We start from the raw sequence: 22687 nt of genomic DNA, 5'->3' as shown, positions 1-22687 counted from the left end.
GGGTTTGTTAGAATTAGCTCACAGAGGGCAAGGAACCCTAGGGCCTAGCCACCCCAGTACAACCCCTCTGATGTGGTTGCTAATGGTAGCTAGCTGTGGCAAAACTTTGATCTGAAAGGAGGGAAGAAAAATAGTGGGGAAAACCACAAATAGTAGCCAGGCAGCCAGTATAGCCTACACAAGAGCATAGCGCTTTACAGTAGCCTATTAGTCACCCACTAAGCGTAGAGCACAGCGCTTTACAGTAGCCTATAAGTCACCCACTAAGCGTAGAGCACAGCGCTTTACAGTAGCCTATAAGTCACCCACTAAGCGTAGAGCACAGCGCTTTACAGTAGCCTATAAGTCACCCACTAAGCGAGCAGCGCTTTACAGCAGCCTATAAGTCACCCACTAAGCTTTACAGTAGCCTATAAGTCACCCACTAAGCGCAGAGCACAGCGCTTTACAGTAGCAGCGCAGAGCACAGCGCTTTACAGTAGTCTATAAGTCACCCACTAAGCGCAGAGCACAGCGCTTTACAGTAGCCTATAAGTCACCCACTAAGCGTAGAGCACAGCGCTTTACAGTAGCCTATAAGTCACCCACTAAGCGTAGAGCACAGCGCTTTACAGTAGCCTATAAGTCACCCACTAAGCGCAGAGCACAGCGCTTTACAGTAGCCTATAAGTCACCCACTAAGCGCACAGCGCTTTACAGTAGCCTATAAGTCACCCACTAAGCGTAGAGCACAGCGCTTTACAGTAGCCTATAAGTCACCCACTAAGCGTAGAGCACAGCGCTTTACAGTACCCTATAAGTCACCCACTAAGCGTAGAGCATAGCGCTTTACAGTACCCTATAAGTCACCCACTAAGCGTAGAGCATAGCGCTTTACAGTACCCTATAAGTCACCCACTAAGCGTAGAGCACAGCTCTTTACAGTAGCCTATAAGTCACCCACTAAGCGTAGAGCATAGCGCTTTACAGTACCCTATAAGTCACCCACTAAGTGCAGAGCACAGCGCTTTACAGTACCCTATAAGTCACCCACTAAGCATTTAGGTCTCTTTTTTTTGTCCTGTTGGGATGTCTTTTTTTTGTTGCAGTTTGGACTGGTCTTGATTTCAACGTCCAAGGACAAAGCTTTTTGGTTGGGTCCGGACCAGACCTGAACCAATCATCGACGTCTATTTTTGGTTCAGATTTTGTCCGGTCTGGACCGGCCTTTATTTCAACGTCCTCAAAACGTTCGGTCGGTACCGGCCTATATTTGGCCCAATCATAGTCACTACAGTACCAGTCAACAGTTTGGACAAACCTAGGATTTTTCTTTATTTTTCACTATTTTCTACATTGTAGAATAATAGTGAAAACATCAAAACTATAAAATAACACATATGGAATCATGTAGTAACCAAAAAAGTATTAAACAAATCAAAATATATTTGATCTTTGATATTCTTAAAAATAGCCACCCTTTGCCTTGATGACAGCTTCGCACACTCTTGGCATTCTCTCAACCAGCTTCACCTGGAATGCTTGTCCAACAGTCTTGAAGAAGTTCCCACATATGCTGAGTACTTGTTGGCTGCTTTTCCTTCACTCTGCTGTCCAACTCATCCCAAACCATCTCAATTGGGTTGAGGTCGGATGATTGTGAAGGCCAGGTCATCTGATGCAGCACTCCATCACTTGCCTTCTTGTTAAAATAGCCTTTACACAGCCTGGAACAAATGATAGTCCCACTAAGCGCAAACCAGATGGAATGGCGTATTGTTGCAGAATGCTATGGTAGCCATGTTGGTTAAGCGAGCCTTGAATTCTAAACAAATCACTGACCGTGTCACCAACAAAACACCCCCACACCATCACACCTCCTCTTCCATACTTCACGGTGGGAGCCACACATGCAGAGATAAGTTGTTCACTGACTCGGCGTCTCACGAAGACACAGCGGTTAGAACCAAAAATCTCAAATTTGGACTCATCAGACCAAGGACAGATTTCCACCAGTCTAATGTCCATTGTTCATGTTTCTTGGCCCACGCAAGTCTGTTCTTCTTATTGGTGTCCTTTAGTAGTGGTTTCTTTGCAGCAATTCGACCATAAAGGCCTGATTCACACAGTCTCCTCTGAACAGTTGATGTTGAGATGTGTCTGTTACATGAACTCAGTGAAGCATTTATTTGGACTGCAATTTGAGGCTGGTAACTCTAATGAACTTATCCTCTGCAGCAGAGGTAACTTCCGGTCTTCTTACCCTGTGTCGGGCCTCATGAGAGCCAGTTTCATCATAGAGCTTGATGCTTTTTGCGACTGCCCTTGAAGAAACTTTCAAAGTTCTTCAAATTTTCCAGATTGACTGACCTTCATGTCTTAAAGTAATGATGGACTGTCATTTCTCTTTGCTTATTTGAGCTGTTCTTGCCATAATATGGACTTGGTATTTTACCAAATAGGGCTATCTTCTGTATACCACCCCTACCTTGTAACAACATAACTGATTGGCTCACACGCATTAGGAAGGAAAGAAATTAAAGAAATTCACTTTTAACAAAGCACCCCTGTTAATTTAAATGCATTTCAGGTGACTACCACATGAAGCTGGTTGAGAGAATACCAAGTGTGTGCAAAGCTGTCAAAGGGTGGCTACTTTGAAGAATCTCAAATATTTGTTTCTAACACTTCTTTGGTTACTACATTATTCTATATCTTTTATTTCATAGTTTTGATGTCTTCACTATTATGTAGAAAATGGTAGAAAGTAAAACCCTTGAATGAGTAGGTGTGTCCAAACTTTTGACTGGTACTGTATGTTTCACATGTTTGAACAGCACAGTACAGCACAATACAGTACTGTAGAGCACAGCAGAGCACAGTACATTACAGTAAAGTACACAGTACAGTAAAGGAAAATGCTTTGCATGCTTTGCAAGTGTTTGTTTTTACATTTTAATTTTGATTATTCACCTCTTAATCCACCTCTTATTACCATCATTATGATGCCATGGCTCTAGACACTATACATTTAGACAGAAACGCAGTATAACCAGGCGTTGCGTTACCTTGACATTTTTATTCAGAGAATTGCAGGGGAAGAGTACAATACAGTAAGGTTCAACTAATAGGCAAGAACATAGTCGAGTGCAACAGAGTTATATTCATATTCTTCTTCTATCCATTTCTGGTCCACCAACTTTGAGCTTTAAGTCCCCCCCCCCCAAAATACAGTTCCTGTTTACCCAAAAACATGATACAATCAATGGGTCTTTTCAATATTTCCCTATTTTTCTTCACCTTTTCATTGTGCAGCTCCGTTGCCCTGCGCGCTTGTTCGTTGAGGTGTAGATCCACTCGGGTGTCCCCAAAAGTTTTCAAAAGCACCATTGCTTGTAAGTGCCCAGCCATACTTTGGTGTCTCGTTGCTGCCTTGGTTAGACAACTCAAGTTTGCAAAGCCAGTGTGGCTCCAAACACCAAATCGATCACTTGCAAATAATAGGCATTCCCAGCAGTACACTTTGCAGTGCTTCTCGGAGCCTGTGAGCCATTGATAGCGCTCGTAGTTGGAACTTTGAAAGTAGCAAACTTTCCCGCCTGTGACAGGCTTTGTAGCGTCGGCGACCTCTCCTTACAATGTCTAACTTTTCTTGAAAAGTTCGTCTTGAGAATGGCGTTATAATTATACCCTCGACCAAATCGATATCTTCTCCTCTTTCCGCCATTGTGGGTTGAAAAAACAGCTTAGTAGTACGCAAATTAATTCGTTTATCAAATTCAGTTTCCTAGTTCTGAGGATCTGCATAGACCTGTCCATAGGACCTGCCTCTCAGTATTGGTAATCCAATCAAAAGACGTGCAGGCACTACGCCTGCTAGCTGGCTCCTGTGTAACACTGGAGCCAGCCAGCAGGCGTACAATAGCCAACTCTAAAGCTGATTGGTTGACACTAAATTTTCATTTCCATTCACTTTAAGCTACAAGCGCACGCACTGTTGATTCTGAAGGCCTGAGGGCAGATTTTAGACCTCTGGCAACACATGATGGCTGAATATGATTGGATAAAAGATCTAACATAAAGACCAGCCCTCCAAATCTCAACCTGGGGCTGGAAGCAGTGCAACCAAGAGGAAAGCTATGAAATGAAGAGTATAACTCTTACTCTGGGGAATCATTTAATACATATTTGTGGGAAAATTATATTCTGATGATGTTAGGCCAGCAGAGAAGGCCTTGCTGGACCTGACGGCCCACCACTGCATTCAACTAAGGTAAATAATCAACAGACTAAATACAGGCACACACTCAAACATGCGTAACAGACATGCAGTGGCCTGAACATGCATACAGACTAGTGTCTGTAACCGTTACTGAGAATGTTATTGTAGCTGAAGTGGTCTTTTAGTTTATTCTGTGGATTGGACTACTATGTACATCATTGCTGCCAGATGTAAGGCTTTTGAATGAACATATTGTAAGTGTGACAGATGGAACAATATTAGATGGAACACATATTCTGTTGTGATAGAATGCTTACTTCATTGAAAATGTATGTGCAGATGAAATTTGGCCATAGAATCAGTGACTGAAAAATAAGTATTTTTCAACATCTGTAATATATATATTTTCAACACCCAGAAAATACGTATTTCTGATGTCTGGAAAATACGTCTTTTCACCTTTCATTCAGCCCCTAAATGCACCTGATTTCAATGTCCGGTAGTTAGTGCTTTTTGAGATTGGTTCAGTTTCGGTTTGATTATGACAGAATAATCACCATTTTGGTTTCGATCATTTTTTACAACATTAAATGCACTATGCATTATCGGGTTGAATGCTGTATCAACACAGAATAAAACAATGAATAAAAGTCCCATGACGGTAATGACTGCCCATTACAACTTATCACCTATTAACCACCATGTATTCACATTACTTTACTTTAATAAAACAATTAGTTGTGTATATTACATTTGTTATATTAGATTACTTTATTAATTCATTCCAAGTCATCACCTCATCTCTACAGAGCTGCTGCCTTTGCTGACTGACAAAAATCACCTTTTAGGTAGTTCTTCCAAGGAAATAAGGCATACTTTTATGACCTCTGAATACCAACTATCAATCACTTAGATCATGTATTTTCAGGTAGAGATAAATTGTGAAGCAACTGCTCTATCCCGCTCGATTGTGCATTCTTCTGTGTCTTTTATGTAGCCCACATAAAGGAAACACATATCGGACAAGTAGGGGCGCAATGTATTATAGTCATTGTAGTTAATTACCACATTTTATGTGTTAAACTATATAGAATATTGGACTGTTGGAAACTACATCTCACAGTTCAGGCTTGCTCTGATTTACCTCTACAGAAACTTTGCAATGTGCACAGAAAAATAATAACTAAATGAGTTGTTTAAAACGGAAAAATAACCGAAATGTCAGGTTAATCTCTCAGCCCTAAAGGCCGGAAAATACGTATTTTCAACCTCCGGGAAATACATATTTGTACCTTTTATTCAGCACCTAAAATGCACCTGAAATCAAAGTTTGGAAAATACATATTTTCAATGTCATTTTGCTTACTACGAAATGTGTAACGTTCTGACCCTAGTTCTTGTGTTATTTGTTTTAGTTGGTCAGGATGTGAGTTGGGTGGGTATTCTATGTTTTGTGTTTCTAGGTTGGGTTTCTTGTTTGGCCTGATATGGTTCTCAGTCAGAGGCAGGTGTTAGTCATTGTCTCTGATTGGGAACCATATTTAGGTAGCCTGTTTTCTGTTGGGGTTTGTGGGTGGTTATTTTCAGTCTTTGTGTGTCTGCACCAGATAGAACTGTTTCGGTTGTCACTTTGTTGTTTTGTGTTTTTGAAGTGTTCAGTTTTCCATTAAAAAGATGAACACTAACCACGCTGCGCTTTGGTCCTCTCTATCTCCAGACGACAACCGTTACATAACCACCCACCAAAAAAGGACCAAGCAGCGTGGTAACAGGCAGCAGCAGCAGGAGCAGCGCGATAAGGAGGAATGGACATGGGAGGACATTCTAGATGGCAAGGGTTGCTACACATGGGAGGAGATCCTGGCTGGAAGGGATCGCCTCCAATGGGAACAGGTGGAGGCAGCCAGGAGAGCGGAGGCAGCAGCTAAAGGGAGCCAGCGCTTTGAGGGAACACGGCTGGCAAGGAAGCCCGAGAGGCAGCCCAAAAAATGTATTGGGGGGGAACACGGGGAGTGTGGCTAAGGCACCGGAGGAGACCTGAGCCAACTCCCCGTGCTTATCGTGGAGAGAGAGGGCGTTGTACCGGGCAGGCACTGTGTTATGCGGTGGAGCGCAAGGTGTCCCCGGTGCGTGTGCATAGCACGGTGCGGTACATTCCAGCTCCTTGTATCGGCCGGGCTAGAGTGGGCATCGAGCCAGGTGCCATGAAGCACTGGTCTCCAGTGCGTCTCCTCGGGCCGGCATACATGGCACCAGCCTTACGCATGGTGTCCCCGGTTCGCCAGCACAGCCCAGTGCGGGTTATTCCACCTCGTCGTACTGGCCTGGCTACGGGGAGCATTCAACCAGGTAAGGTTGGGCAGGCTCGGTGCTCCAGATCTCCAGTGCGCCTTCTCGGTCCGGTCTATCCGATGCCATCTCCACGCACCAGCCCCCCGCACCAGGCTTCCTGTGCGTCTCCGGAGCCCAGTACTCCCTGTTCCTGCTCCTCGCACTCACCTTGAGGTGCGTGTCCTCGGCCCAGTACCACCAGTGCTGGCATCACGCACCAGGCCACCAGTGCGCCTTCAGGGTCCATTACTCCCTGTTCCTGCTCCTCGCACTCGCCCTGAGGTGCGTGTCCCCATCCCGGTACCACCAGTACCACCAGTGCCTACAGTGGGCCTTGTCTGTCCTGAGCCGCCAGAGTCTCCCGTCTGTCCTGAGCCGCCAGAGTCTCCCGTCTGTCCTGAGCCGCCAGCGTCTCCCGTCTGTCCTGAGCCGCCAGCGTCTCCCGTCTGTCCTGAGCCGCCAGCGTCTCCCGTCTGTCCTGAGCCGCCAGAGTCTCCCGTCTGTCCTGAGTCGCCAGAGTCTCCCGTCTGTCCTGAGTCGCCAGAGTCTCCCCAGTCTGTCCTGAGTCGCCAGAGTCTCCCGTCTGTCCTGAGTCGCCAGAGTCTCCCGTCTGTCCTGAGCCGCCAGAGTCTCCCGTCTGTCCTGAGCTCGCCAGTCTGTCCTGAGCTCGCTGTCAGAGCCGCCAGTCTGTCCCGAGCTACCAGAGCCGCCAGTCTGTCCTGAGCCGCCAGAGCCGCCAGTCTGTCCTGAGCCGCCAGTCTGTCCTGAGCCGCCAGAGCCGCCAGTCTGTCCTGAGCTGCCAGAGCAGCCAGTTTGTCCTGAGCTGCCAGAGCCGCCAGTCTGTCCTGAGCCGCCAGAGCCGCCAGTCTGTCCGGAGCCGCCAGAGCCGCTAGTCTGTCCAGAGCCGCCAGTCAGCCAGGAGCCTCCAGAGCCCCCAATCAGCCAGGAGCCTCCAGAGCCGTCAGCCAGCCAGGAGCCGTCAGAGCCGTCAGCCAGGAGCCGCCAGCCAGCCAGGAGCCGCCAGAGCCGCCAGCCAGCCAGTAGCCGCCAGAGCTGTCAGCCAGCCAGGAGTTGCCAGAGCCATCAGTCAGCCAGGAGCTGCCAGAGCCGTCAGTCAGCCAGGACCTGCCAGAGCCGTCAGTCAGCCAGGACCTGCCAGAGCCGCCTGTCACGCCAGCGATGCCGGAATTGCTCCTCAGTCCTGAGCTACCCCTCAGTCCGGAGCTGCCCCTCAGTCCTGAGCTACCCCTCAGTCCTGAGATGCCCCTCAGTCCGGAGCTGCCCCTCAGTCCAGTGGGGCCCTTTAGTCGGGTTGCCAGTCCTAGGTTGGCGGCGAGGGTCGCCGTTCCTAGGAGGCCACAGAAGCGGACTAAGACTATGTTGGAGTGGGGTCCATGTCCAGCGCCAGAGCCGTACCAGACCCAGAGCCCCGCCCAGACCCTCCCCTTTAGGTTCAGGTTTAGCGGCCGGAGTCCGCAACTTGGAGGGGGGGGGGTACTGTCACGTTCTGACCCTAGTTCTTGTGTTATTTCTTTGTTTTAGTTGGTCAGGACGTGAGTTGGGTGGGTATTCTATGTTTTGTGTTTCTAGGTTGGGTTTCTTGTTGTTTGGCCTGATATGGTTCTCAATCAGAGGCAGGTGTTAGTCATTGTCTCTGATTGGGAACCATATTTAGGTAGCCTGTTTTCTGTTGGGGTTTGTGGGTGGTTATTTTCAGTCTTTGTGTGTCTGCACCAGATAGAACTGTTTCGGTTATCACTTTGTAGTTTTGAAGTGTTCAGTTTTCCATTAAAAAGATGAACACTAACCACACTGCGCTTTGGTCCTCTCTATCTCCAGACGACAACTGTTACAAAATGACAACAGAAAAGAGGCCAAAAAGAGGCCAAAAAGGCAGAACAAGGATTTGGGATAATAACCAATTAGAAGTGTATTGAACTATTGAACTCCTATGTTCAAATGAGTGCCCAATTAAAAGTGCTTTGAACTATGCTTACAACAGAGACAGGAAAGAGGCACTACCAGTCATTTCTCTACTTTGTAAACCCACTGATCAGTGAGTTTTAACAAATTACAGTGTTACTGTTATTACATTTTTTACTTAACCTTTATTTAACCAGGAAAAGCCCATTGAGACCCAGAGTCTCTTTTTCAAGGGAGACCTGGCCAAGAAGGCAGCAACAATCAATACATTACAGAATTAAAACATACAACAACATGATCCAGTCTAAAAATAGCATTTACACTCCTCTGTAACAGAGTCTCCCATCAATATTTTAAATTCATTCAGTGGCACTAACATATCTAGATGAAGCATGGATTGTAGATTATTCTATGCCTCTGGTGCACAAGAAGAGAAGGCAGTCTTGCCTAATACTGTGAATGTTCTGGGGACTTTAAGTAGCAACACCTAGCAGACCAGGTATGGTAACTGCTGGTGGTGAAGGAGACCAGACTACAGAGGTAAAGAGGGAGTTTACCCAAAAGGGCTTTGTAGATGAACACATAGAAATGTAGCTTTCTGAGCATATAAAGTGAGGTCCAATCTACCATTTGGTACAATGTGCAATGGTGGGTGAGTGACTTGGCATTTGTAATAAAGCGCAAGGACGCATGATAAACAGAGTCCAGTCTTTGTAAGACAGAGAAGGCTGCATGATAAACAGAGTCCAGTCTTTGTAAGACAGAGAAGGCTGCATGATAAACAGAGTCCAGTCTCTGTAAGACAGAGGAGGTTACATGATAAACAGAGTCCAGTCTCTGTAAGACAGAGGAGGTTACATGATAAACAGAGTCCAGTCTCTGTAAGACAGAGGAGGTTACATGATAAACAGAGTCCAGTCTCTGTAAGACAGAGGAGGTTACATGATAAACAGAGTCCAGTCTCTGTAAGACAGAGGAGGTTACATGATAAACAGAGTCCAGTCTCTGTAAGACAGAGGAGGTTACATGATAAACAGAGTCCAGTCTCTGTAAGACAGAGGAGGTTACATGATAAACAGAGTCCAGTCTCTGTAAGACAGAGGAGGCTGCATGATAAACAGAGTCCAGTCTCTGTAAGACAGAGGAGGTTACATGATAAACAGAGTCCAGTCTCTGTAAGACAGAGGAGGTTACGTGATAAACAGAGTCTCTGTAAGACAGAGGAGGCTGCATGATAAACAGAGTCTCTGTAAGACAGAGGAGGCTGCATGATAAACAGAGTCCAGTCTCTGTAAGACAGAGGAGGCTGCGTGATAAACAGAGTCTCTGTAAGACAGAGGAGGCTGCATGATAAACAGAGTCTCTGTAAGACAGAGGAGGTTACGTGATAAACAGAGTCTCTGTAAGACAGAGGAGGCTGCATGATAAACAGAGTCCAGTCTCTGTAAGACAGAGGAGGCTGCGTGATAAACAGAGTCTCTGTAAGACAGAGGAGGCTGCATGATAAACAGAGTCCAGTCTCTGTAAGACAGAGGAGGTTACATGATAAACAGAGTCTCTGTAAGACAGAGGAGGTTACGTGATAAACAGAGTCCAGTCTCTGTAAGACAGAGGAGGCTACGTGATAAACAGAGTCCAGTCTCTGTAAGACAGAGGAGGTTACATGATAAACAGAGTCTCTGTAAGACAGAGGAGGTTACGTGATAAACAGAGTCCAGTCTCTGTAAGACAGAGGAGGCTACATGATAAACAGAGTCCAGTCTCTGTAAGACAGAGGAGGCTGCATGATAAACAGAGTCTCTGTAAGACAGAGGAGGATGTATGTTAAACAGAGTCTCTGTAAGACAGAGGAGGTTACATGATAAACAGAGTCTCTGTAAGACAGAGGAGGTTACATGATAAACAGAGTCTCTGTAAGACAGAGGAGGTTACATGATAAACAGAGTCTCTGTAAGACAGAGGAGGCTGTATGATAAACAGAGTCTCTGTAAGACAGAGGAGGATGCATGATAAACAGAGTCTCTGTAAGACAGAGGAGGCTGCATGATAAACAGAGTCTCTGTAAGACAGAGGAGGCTGCATGATAAACAGAGTCTCTGTAAGACAGAGGAGGTTACATGATAAACAGAGTCTCTGTAAGACAGAGGAGGCTACATGATAAACAGAGTCTCTGTAAGACAGAGGAGGTTACATGCATGTACAACAAGTCCCAATAATCCATTACAGAGATAAAAGTGGCCTGAACAAGCTTCTTTCTAGCCATAAGCGGGAAGCTTTATTACAAAAATAAAAACCCAATTTCAATTTCAGCTTTGTCATAAGATTATCCACATGAACTTTAAAGGACAACTTGTCATCCAAGCAAATACCTAGATACCAAATTCTAAAAGCCCTAGTTCCTAAACCAATTTACTGCTCCTCCACTGAGGATGACACTTTTTCAATGGATAAGCCACCAGATGTGACACAACTCTGGCAGAGTTCTAGCTCTGGTAAAGGTCATGAATTTAGTTTTTTGTACATTCAAGACCAGTTGGAGACCATAAAGGGAGGCCTGCAGTGACTGAAAAGCAGTCTGGAGCTCTTCAACAGCCTGAACCAGAGAAGGAGCACATGAATAGATGACTGCATCATCTGCATATAGATGGAACTTTGCTGGTTGCATCCCATTTCCCAAATCATTAATACAAATTGAGAACAACACAGGGGCTAAAATAAAACTCTGTGGCACCACTATTAACCTCAAGAAAGCTAGACATGTGACTGTCAGTATATACACATTGTGTTCTGGCAGAAAGAATGTTCCTAAACCAATTTACTGCCCCTTCACTGAGACCAATGTTTCTGAGTCTAGCTACAGTAGCAACAATTCATGGTCAACTGAATAAAAGGCCTTTGATAAATCCACAAACAGAGCAGCACAATGTTGCTTTTTATCAAGTCCATTAATGATGTCGTTTGCCACTGCCATAGCTGCAGTTGTGGTGCTGTGCCCCGATCTAAAGCCAGACTGAACCCCGCTCTGTATGTTCTTTTCAATTAAGACGTTTTTTAACTGGGAGCTCACTAGGGATTCATAGACTGGCCAGGATAGGGAGTTTGGAGATAGGACGATAGTTATTAGCATCTGAGGGATCTCCATTCTTTAGCAGTGGGAGGACATTAGCTGATTTCCAAATGCTGGGTATGGAATTGGTCAAGTGACTCATGTTGAAAATGTGTGCCACAGGTTCAGTAATAATACCAGCTGCTATCTTTAAGAGGTAGGGGTCCAGGCTGTCTGGACCTGCAGACCTTTTAGTGTCTATAGCCTTTAGTGCTTTATAGACCTCAGTATAAGAAACAGGCTCAAAGTTAAAATGGTTGACATTAGAGGTCGATCGATTATGATTTTTCAACACCGATACCGGTACCGATTATTGGAGGACAAAAAAAGCCGATACTGATTAATCGGACGGTTTTTAAAATTGATTTGTAATAATGACAATTACAACAATACTGAATGAACACTTATTTTAACTTAATATAATACATCAATAAAATCAATTTAGCCTCAAATAAATAATGAAACATGTTCAATTTGGTTTAAATAATGCAAAAACAAAGTGTTGGAGAAGAAAGTAAAAGTGCAATATGTGCTTTGTAAGAAAGCTGAAGTTTAAGTTCCTTGCTCAGAACATGAGAACATATGAAAGCTGGTGGTTCCTTTTAACATGAGTCTTCAATATTCCCAGGTAAGAAGTTTTAGGTTGTAGTTATTATAGAATTATAGGACTATTTCCCTCTATACCATTTGTATTTCATATAGCTTTAACTATTGGATGTCCCGTCCCTCTCCTCGCTCCTCCCTGGGCTCGAACCAGGAACACAACGACAACAGCCACCCTCGAAGCAGCGTTACCCATGCAGAGCAAGGGGAACAACCACTCCAAGTCTCAGAGCGAGTGACGTTTGAAACGCTATTAGCGCGCACCCCGCTAACTAGCTAGCCATTTCACATCACATTGTTACACCAGCCTAATCTCGGGAGTTGATAGGCTTGAAGTTATAAACAGCAGAGCTGCTGGCAAAACGCACGAAAGTGCTGTTTGAATGAATGCTTATGAGCCTGCTGGTGCCTACCATCGCTCAGTCAGACTGCTCTATCAAATCCTAGGCTTAATTATAACATAATAACACACAGAAATGCGAGCCTTAGGTAATTCATATGGTAGAATCCGGAAACTATCATCTCGAAACACGGAACCGTTCCGTATTTTATCTAACGGGAGGCATCCATCAGTCTAAATATTCTTGTTACATTGCACAACCTTCAATGTTATGTCATAATTACGTCAAATTCTGGCAAATTAGTTCTCAATGAGCTAGGCTGCCCGAACTGTTGCATATACCCTGACTCTGCGTGCAATGAACACAAGAGAAGTGACACAATTTCAGCTGGTTAATATTGACTGCTAACCTGGATTTATTTTAGCTAAATATGCAGGTTTAAAAATATATACTTCTGTATATTGATTTTAAGAAAGGCATTGGTGTTTATGGTTAGGTACACGTTGGAGCAACGACAGTCCTTTTTCGCGAATGCGCACTGCATCGATTATATGCAACGCAGGACACGCTAGATAAACTAGTAATATCATCAACCATGTGTAGTTATAACTAGTGATTATGATTGATTAAGTTTAATGCTAGCTAGCAACTTACCTTCGCTTCTTACTGCATTCGCGTGACAGGCAGGCTCCTCGTGAGGCAGGTGGTTAGAGGTAGTTGGACTAGTTAACCGTAAGGTTGCAAGATTGAATCCCTGAGCTGACAAGGAAAAAATCTGTCATTCTGCCCCTGAACAAGGCAGTTAACCCACCGTTCCTAGGCCGTCACTGAAAGTAAGAATGTGTTCTTAACTGACTTCCCTAGTTAAATAAAGATTAAATAAAGGTGTAAAAAAAAAAAAAAAAGATCGGCAAAATCAGCGCCCAAAATTACCGATTTCCGATTGTTATGAAAACTGGAAATCGGCCATAATTAATCGTCCGAACTCTAGTTGACATGAGGGCCTATATCATAGTTGACTGTAACAGAGCTGACATTAGAGGCCTGGGTCCCACCATTATCAAAGACTGAACCAGCAGATATGAAGTGCTTGTTAAAACCCCTACAATATGGGCTTTATCCTTCACTTCATTATAATCCATCATTAAATGGTCAGGAAGGCCAGGGGATACGTTAGAACCTGACACTGATTTGATTCGCTTCCAGAACTTGGTAGGGTTGTTTAGGTTCTCTGTGACTGCATTTAAATAGTCATCTGATTTGGACTTCAATCAATCCTGTACATTTGTTTCTTTACTGGGCACTCTGAAGGAGGCCCAGTCAACAGGAGCATTTCTATGTCTAGCTTGAGCCCAAGAGATATTTATTTCTCTTTCTAATTAATTCGGCCAAGTTATCTGACAACCATGGATTGTCCTTTCCACTGATTCTACATTTCTTCACAGAGTCATGCTTATCACAAATGGACACAAATGTCATATAAAAATAGTCCCAGGCAGTGTCAACATGGAGAATCAGACGTACTCTGTCAATATTATGGTACAGATCAAGTAAGAACGCTTGCTCATCAAACTGTCTAAAATGTCATTTAAAAATCTAACAGGGTTTAGCTTTGGTCATTTTTGTATTTCTAACACAAGCAATTGCACAGTGATCACTGGCATCATTACAGAATATCCCAGTCGATGTGTATTTGTGAGGGTTATTCATTAGAATAATGTCCAATAGCGTTGATTTGTTAGGTGCTCTGGGATTCGGTCATGTAGAAGCATTAATTAATTGAGCGAGATTCAGAGAGTCACACAGTTCTTCAAAAGAGTCCGAGACAGATGTAAGCATGTCCCAGTTCAAATCAGCTACAATAATGAATTCAGAGTCATTTAGCTTGTGCAGGACATCAGAAAGATAGTTAAGTGTGTCTCCTGAAGACGAAGGCGTCTGTAGCAGCCGACTACAGTGATGTGGGAGTCCTTATATATGTTCACTTTAACCGCAAGCAATTCAAAATGTTTGGCTTTGGTATCGAGAGAATTTCAGAGGTGTTAAACTCGGATTTCACATTAATTGCAACCCCTCCTTTACTCATCTGATCCATTGTAAAACAATGTGTAGCCATCAATAGTACACAGTGTTTGTGTTCTGTGGTAAACAAGCTGTTCCTGGCTGCCTTTGGCAGACTATTGGCCATTTGAAGACCAGTGAGCCTGTCCAGATGACCAAAAGCCTCTCTGTTGAACCCTAGCAGTACAAAAACAAGATTGGTATGAGCCAGGCACCAGGTCTCTCATCAAGTCTTTCCTGTCAATGTGAACATATAGCTCATCTTGGTGAAGGGGTCAGGAAAAACTCCTGGCCCAACTCAGAGCTACTTTTAACCACAGTTCAGACCATTCCACCACAGTTCAGACCATTCCACCACAGTTCAGACCAGCCCCTGTTCAGACAGATAATACTCTGGCTTGTACTTTACCTCAAAGTTAGCCTGGGTTAATAGCATGCACTTCAACAGGCCTCTCCAAGTCAACTTAATAACATATAAACATCGGCCAGATGTTACCAGGCTTAATTAGGACAGCCAGACCTTCAGATCAGCTCCAAAGAGACACGTAGCCAGACTCCTCACACAGACACGTGAACAAACACATGCGGACACACGTCAGATAAACTCTGAACACGTAGCCAAAGCTAGCTTGCCTAGCTACATTTACGAAGGCCACAGAAATATGCGTCTCACCCACAGAGAGAAGGGGGAATGTGAGACAGGAAAAAGAGACTGAAAGAGGTAGATCTAAGAGAGAAGAGATAATGATGTATACTAAACAAAAATATAAACGCAACATGTAAATAAAAGATCCCAGAAATGTTCCATATGCACAAAAAGCTTACCTCCCTGTTAGTGAGCATTTCTCCTTTGCCAAGATAATCCATCCACCTGACAGGTGTGGCATGTCAAGAAGCTGATTAAACAGCATGATCATTACACAGGTGCACCTTGTGCTGGGGAAAATAAAATGTGCAGTTTTGTCACACAACACAATGTCACATATGTTTGCAATTGGCATGCTGACTGCAGGAATATCCACCAGAGCTATTGTCAGAGAATTGAATGTTAATTTCTCTACCATAAGCTGCTTCCAACATTGTTTTGAGAATTTGGAAGTACATCCAACCGGCCTCACAACCGCAGACACCGTGTAACTAGGCCAGCCCAGGACCTCCACGTCCGGCTTCTTTACCTGCGGGGTCGTCTGATGAAACTGAGGAGTATCTCTGTCTGTAATAATTCTGATTGGCTGAGCCTTGCTCCCCAATGAGTGGGCCGAGTTCCAACGTGGGACCCAGGCCCACCCATGGCTGCGCCCCTGCCCAGTCTTGTGAAATCCACAGAGTAGGGCCTAATGTATTTATTTGAATTGACTGATTCCCTTATATGATCTGTAACTCTGTAAAATCTTTGAAATTGTTGCACGTCGTGTTTATATTTTTGTTCAGTATAGATAAAAGGGTGATAGGTAGAAGGGTAGAAATAGGGGATCAAAGAAAGTGTGGATGAGGGTTGGTAGAAAGGGAGAGATAGAGAGGGCCAGAGGGGTAGAAGTGAGATAGAGGCAGACAGATGCAGCTGGCCAGACACAAGGCCCAGTGTGTGTGTGCGGGCATGTGTGTGTGTTAGTGTGTGTGTGTGTCAGTATTTGGTATTTAGAGTATGTTCACACACAGCTTCTCCAGACATAGACCTCACCCTTATCCTGCATGGACTGGACTGTCACACTCACATACACAGGGCAGCACATCAGAGAGAGATGGAGAAAAGAAAGGGGAGTGTGAAAGAAAAAATGAAAACAAGAAGTGGGATAGGGTGGAAAGAGAGGGATCAGAGGAAGTGTGAGGCAGGGAAAGATGAAGTGATAGAGTAATGAAAAAGAAAAAGAAGGAGTGCTGTTGTGATGGTCTTACGTGGGGAGCTGGGGGTCCGTGGTCATCGAGATATGTGGATTCTCCTGTGAAGAAACAGAGGTAGAGATATTTATTCAGGGCTACAGTCCAATAGTGTTCAATCGTATTATGGCAAATCCACTGGCGGCAAAATCCATTTGACTGAGTTAAGATTCCACAGGCTAGTGACCTCAAGTCAATGATTACCAATAAATATCTGAATAAATATCACACAGACAGGAAGGAAATCTACATCCAGCCACAACAATCGTCAATAACCACCAATAGCCCGGCCTGGCCAGTCACTATCTCTCTAAGAAAAACAGAGCGACCTTCACATCTACATAAAGTGTGGGAATGTCATCATGAGTGAGCTACGGCCCATTTATACAGTATCTGCCAGTTATGGAGTCGTTTCATCTCTGGACAAAGGGTCCCTTTTAAGGCCGCCTCACACTGAGGATCTATGCTCTCCTTTCAGCCCACTCTCCAACTCCAGGACCAGGCTCCAGACAGCGGCCTTTTCTTCTCCACTCTGCATTCGGAGCGGAGCGCGTCCAGAGACACTGAGACGCTATACTTCCCATCACCTCTACAACATTCAGAGGCAAGGAGAGAGCGAGAGAGAGCGAGTGAGAGAGGGGGAGAGAGTGAAAGAGATTGAGAGAGGGGGACAGAGAGAGAGAGAGAGAGATTGAGAGAGGGGGAGAGAGAGAGTGAGAGAGATTGAGAGAGAGTGAGAGAGTGAGAGATTGAGAGAGGGGGAGAGAGAGAGTGAGAGAGATTGAGAGAGAGAGAGAGAGAGATTGAGAGAGGGGGAGAGAGAGAGTGAGAGAGATTGAGAGAGAGTGAGAGAGAGAGATTGAGAGAGGGGGAGAGAGAGAGTGAGAGAGAGTGAGAGAGAGAGAGATTGAGAGAGGGGGGAGAGAGAGAGAGAGAGAGATTGAGAGAGAGAGATTGAGAGAGAGAGCGAGAGAGATTGAGAGAGAGAGTGAGAGAGATTGAGAGAGGGAGAGAGAGAGAGTGAGAGAGATTGAAAGAGGGGGACAGAGAGAGAGTGAGAGAGACTGAGAGAGGGGGACAGAGATAGAGTGAGAGAGACTGAGAGAGGGAGACAGAGATAGTGAGAGAGAGTGAGAGAGATTGAGAGAGGGTGAGGGGGAAGTTGGGTCGTTCTTAAATGTGAAGAGAAGGGAGGACCTCTACTCACTGGCAAAAAGTATCAAAGCCAACAGTGCAATATTCTAGAACACTGCTGTGTGTACGCATATACGTTTTGGACTATGATAGACACTTTCAACAATTCCACTCACACCTGCACGCTGCTCTTGCTACTATCACTGTTTTATTGAAGCTTACCTGTCAGCCTCTTAGCCTTCATCAGAGCTTTTTGCTACACTAAACTAAATAAACCATCTTTGGTATAATAATAATTGATTTAATCTCTATAGCGCTTTTCATAACAATCTCAAGCGCATCAAAAGCAAACAAACAAGAAATACATGGTCATGAGTAGCTTACCTATAGTTGGCTAGGTCAGCCAATAGAGGCCAAGTCTTTGAGTGCATCCTTCAAAAAGAATATAAGGGACAGTTCATGGCTTGATCAGAGAAAGGTGGTCAGGGAGATGGTTGATGAAGATGGAGTCTGGTGACCATCTTGTAAAAGACTAGCTACTCTGGGAACCAGGCTGAGTCGAGTAGCCACTGGACTTCTCCTGCACAATGTATGGCACACCCTTGGGCGATGTCTTTGCAGCTTTGGGCGCCAGAAAGCTCACTACATACAGTTCAGAGTAGTAACCAGTCGTCCTCATTACGAGCTCTCTGCCTCAGCACTGCATTCCTCTCAAGCTTCAGTTGAGACTCTTCAGCTTAGGTCTACAGTTAACTCCAGTTTACTCCAATTACGTCTTTCCAAATGCTAGCTACTTAGCTAACTTCAGCCCAAAACAACAACACTTTGCTGTAGTGAAAGGTCACTGGGTAAGGCTACAGATGATCCATTCCGGTTCACAGTGGTGTAAAGTACTTACGTCAAAATACTTCAAAGTATTACTTAAGTCGTTTTTTGGGGTATTTGTATTTTTGACAACTTTTACTTCAATTCATTCCTAAAGAAAATAATGTACTTTTTACTCCATACATTTTCCCTGACACCCAAAAGTACTCGTTACATTTTAAATGCGTATCAGGACAGGAAACTGGTCCAATTCACACACTTATCAAGAGAACATCCCTGGTCATCCCCACTGCCTCTGATCTGGAGAACTAAACACAAATGCTTCATTTGTAAATAATGTCTGAGTGTTGGCATGTGCCCCTGGCTATAAGTAAATTTAAAAAACAAGAAAATTGTGCCATCTGGTTTGCTTAATTAATATAAGGAATTTTGTATTATTCATACTTTACTTTTGATACTTAAGTATATTTTAAATCAAATACTTGTAGACTTTTACTCAAGTAGTATTTTACTGGGTGAATTTCACTTTTACTTGAGTCATCTATTAAGGTATCTTTACTTTTACTCAAGTATGACAATTGGGTACTTATTCCACCACTGACGGATCATTTGCGAAGCCGTAACTGACGGTGCGTTCAAGACGACAGGGAAGTCTGAAAAAAATCATGCTCTGACTGGAAAAAATCGAATTGAACAGTCATTCAATGCTTTTTTGCCCTCTGCTATGTTTGGACTGCCGTGGTCCATTGCTGTGATCTTGTGTACTATAAAATGTATGTCTCTCCTACTCTCACCTTGTCCAATCCTATTCAAGGCTAGAACTACTTTGTCCAATCCTATTCAAGGCTAGAACTACTTTGTCCAATCCTATTCAAGGCTAGAACTACTTTGTCCAATCCTATTCAAGGCTAGAACTACTTTGTCCAATCCTATTCAAGGCTAGAACTACTTTGTCCAATCCTATTCAAGGCTAGAACTACTTTGTCCAATCCTATTCAAGGCTAGAACTACTTTGTCCAATCCTATTCAAGGCTAGAACTACTTTGTCCAATCCTATTCAAGGCTAGAACCACTGTAACGGTTGTCGTCTGGAGAAAGGCCACAGCGTGGTAAGTGTCCATTATTTTAATAAAACAACTGAACACTGAACAAAACGACAAACGAACAGTCCTGTAAGGTGACGAAAAACACTGAACAGAAAATAATCACCCACAACTAAAATGGGGAAAACAGGCTACCTAAGTATGATTCTCAATCAGAGACAACGATCAACAGCTGCCTCTGATTGAGAACCATACCAGGCCAAACACAGAAATACAACATAGAAAAAATAACATTGACTACCCACCTCAACTCACACCCTGACCAAACTAACACAAAGACTTAATAAAGGAACTAAGGACCTCGGCGTTACTCTGGACCCTGATCTCTCTTTTGAAGAACATATCAAGACCATTTCAAGGACAGCTTTTTTCCATCTACGTAACATTGCAAAAATCAGAAACTTTCTGTCCAAAAATGATGCAGAAAAATTCCAGGCTTTTGTCACTTCTAGGTTAGACTACTGCAATGCTCTACTTCCCGGCTACCCGGATAAAGCACTAAATAAACTTCAGTTAGTGCTAAATACGGCTGCTAAAATCATGACTAGAACCAAAAAATTTGATCATATTACTCCAGTGCTAGCCTCCCTACACTGGCTTCCTGTCAAAGCAAGGGCTGATTTCAAGGTTTTACTGCTAACCTACAAAGCATTACATGGGCTTGCTCCTACCTATCTCTCTGATTTGGTCCTGCCGTACATACCTACACGTACGCTACGGTCACAAGATGCAGGCCTCCTAATTGTCCCTAGAATTTCTAAGCAAACAGCTGGAGGCAGGGCTTTCTCCTATAGAGTTCCATTTTTATGGAACGGTCTGCCTACCCATGTCAGAGAAACTCGGTCTCAACCTTTAAGTCTTTACTGAAGACTCATCATTTCAGTGGGTCATATGATTGAGTGTAGTTTGGCCCAGGAGTGGGAAGGTGAACGGAAAGGCTCTGGAGCAACGAACCGCCCTTGCTGTCTCTGCCTGGCCGAATCCCCTCTTTCCACTGGGATTCTCTGCCTCTAACCCTATTACAGGGGCTGAGTCACTGGCTTACTGGGGCTCTCTCATACCGTCCCTGGGAGGGGTGTGTCACCCCTGTGGGTTGAGTCACTAATGTGATCATCCTGTCTGGGTTGGCGCGCCCCCTTGGGTTGTGCCGTGGCGGAGATCTTTGTGGGCTATACTCAGCCTTGTCTCAGGATGGTAAGTTGGTGGTTGAAGATATCCCTCTAGTGGTGTGGGGGCTGTGCTTTGGCAAAGTGGGTGGGGTTATATCCTTCCTCTTTGGCCCTGTCCGGGGGTGTCCACGGATGGGGCCACAGTGTCTCCTGACCCCTCCTGTCTCAGCCTCCAGTATTTATGCTGCAGTAGTTTATGTGTCGGGGGGCTAGGGTCAGTTTGTTATATCTGGAGTACTTCTCCTGTCCTATTCGGTGTCCTGTGTGAATTTAAGTGTGCTCTCTCTAATTCTCTCTTTCTCTCTTTCTTTCTCTCTCTCGGAGGACCTGAGCCCTAGGACCATGCCTCAGGACTACCTGACATGATGACTCCTTGCTGTCCCCAGTCCACCTGGCCGTGCTGCTGCTCCAGTTTCAACTGTTCTGACTTATTATTATTGGACCATGCTGGTCATTTATGAACATTTGAACATCTTGGCCATGTTCTGTTATAATCTCCACCCGGCACAGCCAGAAGAGGACTGGCCACCCCACATAGCCTGGTTCCTCTCTAGGTTTCTTCCTAGGTTTTGGCCTTTCTAGGGAGTTTTTCCTAGCCACCGTGCTTCTACACCTGCATTGCTTGCTGTTTGGGGTTTTAGGCTGGGTTTCTGTACAGCACTTTGAGATATCAGCTGATGTACGAAGGGCTATATAAATAAATTTGATTTGAACTAAGGTCAGAACGTGACAACCACTTTGGCTTTTCTAGTGGTTCTACTAGCCTTGGTTTGCATTTTGTTAAGACATCTGTCCAGTGAATTCTGTAACCACTCTCTCTTCAACTCAGGGTTAATTGGAAAATGCTGTTCAAAAGAAGACATTGTATTATCATCTTTATACTCCCTGACAAAGGCCATGCAGCCGAAACACATCAGAGATGTTTAAATATTTGTTTCCATTGAACATGCTATACAAATAAAGGCATTTTAATTGATTATATGAGAGTGCCTTGGTTCTCCTTTCTTTTTGATGACCAATGTACCCTTTTTACCAAAGACTACCTTCGGTCTACAAAGACCTACTACTGTGTACCTTAGCAGCACTTCCCTTCCTTCTTTTTTTCTGAATGGTCACCCAACTTGGAATTACAAGTTGGAAACTCGGGCATCATCCTAAAGCTCAGAATTCTCATCAAGATCATCGACGTCACAATTTTTCCCAGTTTGAGCTCGTTTTGTTTCAGAGTTCTCAGTTGTCTTGAACGCACCAAAAGTAGTATGTTGTGGCCGTGGCATACTGCATACTCTATTAAACAGTGTGTACTAAGTAGTACGTAGTATGATTAGTAACTACAGGTATGCAGTTTAAGTAAGTATTAGACATGCCAGATTTCGGACATAGCCTGTTTACCCTTTCTGATAGCTGTGGTGTTTGGACTCTGGTCAATTAGTTATCTGAACAGTGGCCTGGTGTCAGAATCACACGCACACACACACGCAAACACACACTCACACTCCAGCAAGTATCCTTGCAGGCCTCTGAGTCAATGTTATACAGTGTCAGCGTGACTTCCTATAACACTTCTGTGGCACATTAGTTTGTCAGCTGCAACAGTATATTAATATGGAGACAGCTGCACTGCACACACACCCTCAGGTATGTCTGCTGCACACACATGCACATGCACATACACATGCACATACACATGCACTCACACATGCATAATGCATTCTTAATGAGGAATGCTGAGGGAGGCTTTGGTTGGCAGGTCGTGCAGAGGCATCTGAGGTCGTCCCAGGGTGGGGAAACGAGAGACAGACATTTCAGGTCCTCCCTGTCATTCATGTTCAGGGCCGACCCCCTGTGTGTGTTTATCATTTGCAACGGGGATTGGAACTAATTTCTTCCAGGGCACATACTCGTAAAAACAGACAGCTACCATCCACCCACAACGACAGGAGCGATGGAATCTATTGAGCTTCCATGGAGTTCTTCTCTAGACGAATCTAGTTCTCTAGTCACCTTGGTTA

The 22687-nt window shown here is 44.4% G+C and overlaps 1 protein-coding gene across 1 annotated transcript in view; it reads right to left on the bottom strand.

Annotated features, from left to right (window-relative positions):
• LOC112217779 (uronyl 2-sulfotransferase) overlaps positions 1-22687 on the bottom strand; it is a 134082-nt gene that overhangs the window by 33984 nt on the left and 77411 nt on the right. The window contains exon 2 of the mRNA XM_042300862.1: positions 16463-16506. Coding sequence (XP_042156796.1) covers positions 16463-16506 — 44 coding nt within the window. The remainder of the gene's footprint in view (positions 1-16462; positions 16507-22687) is intronic.

The sequence above is a fragment of the Oncorhynchus tshawytscha genome, linkage group LG18 (assembly GCF_018296145.1).
Source record: "Oncorhynchus tshawytscha isolate Ot180627B linkage group LG18, Otsh_v2.0, whole genome shotgun sequence".
In the NCBI taxonomy this organism is placed as follows: Eukaryota; Metazoa; Chordata; class Actinopteri; order Salmoniformes; family Salmonidae; genus Oncorhynchus; species Oncorhynchus tshawytscha.
This window is presented reverse-complemented; position numbering and strand designations above follow the sequence as displayed.